The sequence below is a fragment of the Capsicum annuum genome, chromosome 9 (genome assembly GCF_002878395.1).
Source record: "Capsicum annuum cultivar UCD-10X-F1 chromosome 9, UCD10Xv1.1, whole genome shotgun sequence".
Lineage (NCBI taxonomy): Eukaryota > Viridiplantae > Streptophyta > Magnoliopsida > Solanales > Solanaceae > Capsicum > Capsicum annuum.
In genome coordinates this window covers 179,212,287-179,217,968 of record NC_061119.1, presented here as the reverse complement: position 1 = coordinate 179,217,968, position 5,682 = coordinate 179,212,287, and the positions used below count along the sequence as shown (strand labels likewise).

General features: G+C 34.3%; 1 protein-coding gene across 2 annotated transcripts; it reads left to right on the top strand.

Annotated features, from left to right (window-relative positions):
- Positions 1 to 1,324: 1,324 nt before the first annotated feature.
- Positions 1,325 to 5,393, top strand: LOC107852298 (ABC transporter G family member 9). Of its 2 annotated transcripts, none has more exons than XM_016697360.2 (4): positions 1,325 to 1,527; positions 2,050 to 2,845; positions 3,686 to 4,023; positions 4,583 to 5,393. In XM_016697360.2, exons 1-4 carry the CDS (start codon positions 1,417 to 1,419, stop codon positions 5,237 to 5,239), a joined length of 1,902 nt encoding a protein of 633 aa, XP_016552846.2. In that variant the 5' UTR covers positions 1,325 to 1,416; the 3' UTR covers positions 5,240 to 5,393. The 2 variants fall into 2 exon arrangements, with proteins under 2 accessions (XP_016552846.2, XP_016552848.2); XM_016697362.2 differs by having other exon boundaries at positions 3,719 to 4,023; positions 4,583 to 5,365.
- Positions 5,394 to 5,682: the final 289 nt, after the last annotated feature.

Genomic DNA, 5,682 nt, shown 5'->3' with positions numbered 1-5,682 from the left:
ATAATATTGAAAAAAAACTTAAAATCTAGCGGGAGAAATCCCCCTTACACCAGACTCTTTGATGACTATATTATGGATGCTAGTGTGTTATGATATAAGAAAAAGATCTTTTATTTATAAAATTTCAAAACTTTTCTTTCAAGAAAGAGGTTTGGCAAATATGAAATTTTTTTATATTTTCCTTTCAAGAAAAATAAAAGTAACTGTGGTATTATTTTTATTTTCCTTCTAATAAAAATAAAACTTAAATTTGATAATAAAATCAAGGCAAAAACCCTAACCAATGAGTGTGTTAAATGACATTCCTAATATAATCCTCTTCGAATAAGGATACATAGAATTAGTTAACTAAAATCACATTCTAGCCATGATTAAAATAATAGATATAAAAAATTACAAAGAATAAAGTACAATATTGTAAAAAAAAAAAATAAAAAATTAAAAATGTATGATATCGATGTTTAGTATTGTACACACTTCTTTAATGTTAAGCTTGAGTAGTTGGAAACAATTATCATGACTCATGAATATTAATGTTGAATTCTTAAACAGACAATTATTTTGTGATAATTTTTTTGAGCAAAAATGAATGAAAATAAGATGGAGGGAATATTAATTAGGAGTCTGTGTTGCTAAATTATTCTTATACTTCATCCGTTTCAAAATAGTTGACCTTTGTTGACTTGACACATCCTTAAGAAAATATTTATTAGGAATTTATTTACCAAATTAACCTTATTAATTATGCTTTGAAAATATAAATTTAACTATATATACTTTGTTTAGTCATTTAATGTTAAGGATATTATTGAAATAATATAATAAAATTCTCTTGATTTCATCAAAGTGACAACTAAATTAAAACAAATATTTTTAAAAAGACGGCCTCAAACGAAATAGAGGGAGTAATTAATTATGCCATGAAAATGAGCAAACTTTTACTAACTAATCAACAAATGAATTCTCCATTTCCTCATAAGCTAGTCTAAATTACCCCCTTCCATTTCATTTTACTTGGCTACATTGCTACAAATAGTTATTTCAATTTACTTGTCAAAATAATGAAAATAAGAGAATCTTATGTGTATTTTTCCATTCTATCCTTTATATTAAATAATTACGTAAAGTAACAGTAGTAAAATTAAGAGTTCAAAAACATCACTAATAGTAAAATTGGTTTTACAAAATACAATTCGAATTATTGATTTCTCAATGGCCGTGCAATGCCAACATGAATCAAGTAAAATGAAACGAGGCACTACTCTCGATTGCCACTATATATCAGTCCATATGTATTTCCAAGAATTTAGGAGAGAAAAAAGAAGTCATCAAATTCATCTGTATTAGGTTCTTGATTTTGAAGTGTATTAAATAGAGATCCCCAAGAATCAAAGTAGAAGTCCAAGAATTCTAAATATGGAACAATTAAAGATAGAGAATGTACTGTCCCAACAACAAAATCAACATACTGATCATTCCAAAAGTGCAGTTATATTCAGCAACACTAATCGTCCTGTCACTCTTAAGGTAATTCTTAAATATTTCATGTGATATTTTTTTGTTTAGCGTCGCTCGGGAATTTTCATGTTAAACGTAAAGTGTTTCCTAACAAAATTGACTTGGTCTCGAAAAGACAATGAGTACTTTTTGCTCCACCACAATCCTTTGGGTGATATTTCATGTGACTATCCAGTGAAGTATGCAAAATTTTAGTAACCAGTATCGATATTTATAGAATAATAAAAAATTAATTCACATTTATAAGTAAGATTTATCCTTGACCGATTGGTTTAGCTTATTTTAATCTAGAAGAGGTCTTGAATTCAATATTATTTAACCACAATTTTTAAGAAACAGTATGTTATATTTTGCAAGAAAAAACTAGGTTGAAGATCGAACCTCCAACTTGAAAGAAAAAACTAAGCGCTGAACCTACGTGCAAGGAAGCACTCACCGTCAAATAATGTCATTTAGTTTAATATAGGGACATTGACCATAACATCTTAAAATAATCCTAATCCAACTATAATGCTTTGGGTGGTCTTGCAGTTTGAGAATGTTGTTTACAAGATTAAGTTCGTGGAAGAAGGTTGTTTCAAAAATTCCGGTAAATCAACGGAAGAGAAAATAATCTTGAAGGGTGTCTCGGGGATCGTTTCTCCAGGCGAAATGCTGGCCATATTAGGCCCTTCAGGAAGTGGAAAAACAACCTTGCTTACAGGACTTGGAGGCAGGCTCATCAATGGCCATCTCAAAGGCGCTATAACGTACAATAACAAGCCATTTTCCAGTGCCATAAAGCGTAACACCGGGTTTGTTACTCAAGATGATGTTCTTTACCCCCACCTTACAGTGACTGAAACACTAGCTTTCACTGCTCTCCTTCGTTTGCCTAAAACTTTTACGGTTGAGGAAAAAACCGCGCATGCTGAAGAAATTATAACTAAACTTGGATTAACAAAATGCAAGGATAGCATCATTGGAGATCCTCTTTTGAGAGGGATATCCGGTGGGGAGAGGAAAAGGGTAAGCATTGGGCAAGAAATGCTTATTAACCCGAGTTTGTTGTTCTTGGATGAACCAACATCAGGGCTTGATTCTACTACAGCTTTAAGGATTGTGTCTACTTTAAGGGATTTAGCAAAGGGTGGCAGGACGGTTGTGATGACGATACATCAACCTTCAAGTAGGCTATTTTACATGTTCCACAAAGTGTTGCTGTTAACTGAAGGAAATCCCCTGTATTTTGGCAGAGGTGAAGACGCAATGGGATATTTCTCGGGCATCGGATTTTCCCCGTTAGTTGCTATGAATCCCTCAGACTTCATGTTGGATCTTTCAAATGGTATGTTTCATCTTTCCTTCTTTGTTTCACTAGAATCTTTTTCATCTTAGATTTTTGGCATTATACATAAACATGCCCTTTAACTTGACACCAGATCACATCTATGACCTTCAACTTTGGGTATATACAAGTAGACACTTAAACTGTATAAAGTTAAACAAGTAGACACACACGTCCTATGTGACATAATATACGTTAGATGCCATGTAGGGCAAGAATTGGCCACGTAGGACGCCACATAGGATATATGTGTCTGCTTGTTTAACTTTATACAAGTTTAAGTACCTACTTGTGCACACCCAAAGTTGGAGGTCATAAATGCGATCTGCGGTCATGTTAAAGGGCATGTTTATGTATTGTTCTAGATTTTAAGGTACTTTGGCTCTTAATATGGCATGAGCCATCGTTCACTAAAATACCCCCGCCCATCAGATTTTCCCCGTTATGGGTGCAGAATAGATATATAATAATGGCAAGAACATAGCCTAGATGAAGGCTACTTAGGTTAATGTATGAGTCCAACATGATAAGTCTGTTAAATTAGAATAATTTTTTAGGAATTTATTGAAGCAAATTCCTCATATATAGATAGTAATTTCATGTACGAAGACTTTTCTTTTCTTTTACGAATCAGTGTTATAGAGGGCCAAACCTCAGTGGATTGTGGCAGCGAGGCCACTCTGCCACTTACAGTACCCCATTGTATTGTGCTGAGACTTCTGTTGATTTTTCAATGACCTGGTGTGCTTAATTGCCATATGATGCAAACATATTCATGATGTACGATTTTAGGAAAACATTAAGTTGACTAATAAGCTGGTGTAAAATTTAATTTGTTAGGTATACTATCAGATAATCCTCGTCTATTCTTAGATGCTCCTAGAGAAGATCCAGCATTAATCAAACAAACTTTGGTATCTGCTTTCAAAACCAATCTAGAGGAGAACTTGAAGGAGCAATTGCAAGAATTTGATATTCATCAAGTCGCGGAGAAATTACATGAGAAGAAATTAAATCAATGGTTGAACACCTGGTGGCAGCAATTCTCAGTGTTATTTAGAAGGGGGATGAAAGAACGAAAACATGAGTCCTTCTCTAACCTCAAGGTTGGGGAAGTCGTGGCGGTGGCTTTCCTATGTGGATCGTTATGGTGGAAATCTAACAACATTCAGGATCAGGTATGATACTTCTCCTTCTGAATTCACTCGAAATGATTAGACATTACTCTGTAAAGTTAGTAAGAGTAAGAGTATACACCCATCTCTAAGCATGAAAAAACAACCAGTAAAAGAGTCCGAATTTGTTAAATATTGAACTTACATACACGGAGTATGTAGAGAATATCAACTTTATCTATGTAATTTAACCTGTTATAACCAGATAATCTATTTTGTTTCCAGGATATGGATGAATACAACTTTCATGTAATTATCTTTGATTAGATGATCTGTTAGTGTAAAAACTCATTGTACGATGTAATTGGCGTGCATATTAAAAAAATAAAAAGGGATGCCTGGTGCACTAAAGCGCCAGCTATGCATAGGGTCCGGGGAAGAACCCGACCACAAAGATGTATTGTACGCAGCCTTACCTTGTATTTCTGCCAGAGGATGTTTTCAAGGATTGAACTCATGACCTCCTAGTCACATAGCAGGAACTTTATCAGTTACTCGAAGGCTCTCCTTCAGTTGGTGTATATATAGAAGTGAAATTAATTACACTTGTTAACTACTGCAGGTTGGGCTTCTGTTCTTCTATACTGATTTCTGGGCGTTTCTTCCCATGTTCCAAGCTATTTTTACCTTTCCACAAGAGAGGATGATGCTTGAGAAAGAAAGATCATCAGGCATGTACAGACTCTCCACGTACTTTATGGCTAGGACTGTAGGTGACCTTCCGATGGAGCTAATCCTTCCGACTATTTTCACCATTGTTACATACTGGATGGCTGGCCTAAAACCGTCAGCTGGGAACTTTTTCTCTACCTTATTATGTGTCCTCTACAATGTATTAGTTTCCCAAGGTGTCGGACTTGCTATTGGTGCAATGATCATGAACCAAGAATCAGCCACTGTACTCGGTTCAGTTATCACCCTATCGTTCTCCTTAGCTGGAGGGTACTTCATTCAGCATGTCCCAAGGTTCATTGCATGGATAAAGTATGTATCAATTAGTCAGTACACATACAAGCTCTTGTTGGGGTCCCAGTATAGTCCAGGAGAAACTTATTCATGTGGTATAAAAGCGACGTGTTTGATTGAAGATTTTCCTACTATAAGGAATATAGGCCTTAGAGGTAAAGGCATCTCAGTGGTTGTGTTGGCTGTTATGCTTTTGGGCTATAGACTCTTAGCTTATGTTGCTCTTATGAGGATTGGTGTTACAAGGAAATAGACTTTGCTTTACTGAAATATTGTAGAAACAATAGTAGGAGTCAACAAGTGTCCCATTTGTAATTTTGATTTGTTTTCTGCTGAGATATACTAGTTGTGTTATCAAAGAACATGAAATTTATCCAATTCTATTGGTTTCTAGAACATTTTAACCAAATTTCTTAAATTACTAATGATTCAAGGATTTAGAATAAGCTATTGCAAAATAACCCAAGAGTTAAAAACAGAAAAGAAGATAATAAGAAAAGAAGAAGAGAGATTTTAGAGAAGGAAGCAATGAATTGTATTATTCTAGAACTCTTGTACACTTCATTAGTTTATATACACTTGTAGAATTGACCCAGTCCCTCTAATTCTCTACTAACTATCAGCTCAACTACCTTTCTTGAACAATATCTCAATGTAACAGTAATGAACTTTGTCTAGTTTAACTAACTGTCAGTT

Bases quoted from the DNA above. Each gene is read 5' to 3' on its own strand.
- LOC107852298 (XM_016697360.2), top strand. From the start codon at position 1,417: ATGGAACAATTAAAGATAGAGAATGTACTGTCCCAACAACAAAATCAA. The intron at 1,528-2,049 runs GTAATTCTTAAA...GTGGTCTTGCAG, and splicing joins ATCGTCCTGTCACTCTTAAG to TTTGAGAATGTTGTTTACAA. The intron at 2,846-3,685 runs GTATGTTTCATC...TTAATTTGTTAG, and splicing joins CATGTTGGATCTTTCAAATG to GTATACTATCAGATAATCCT.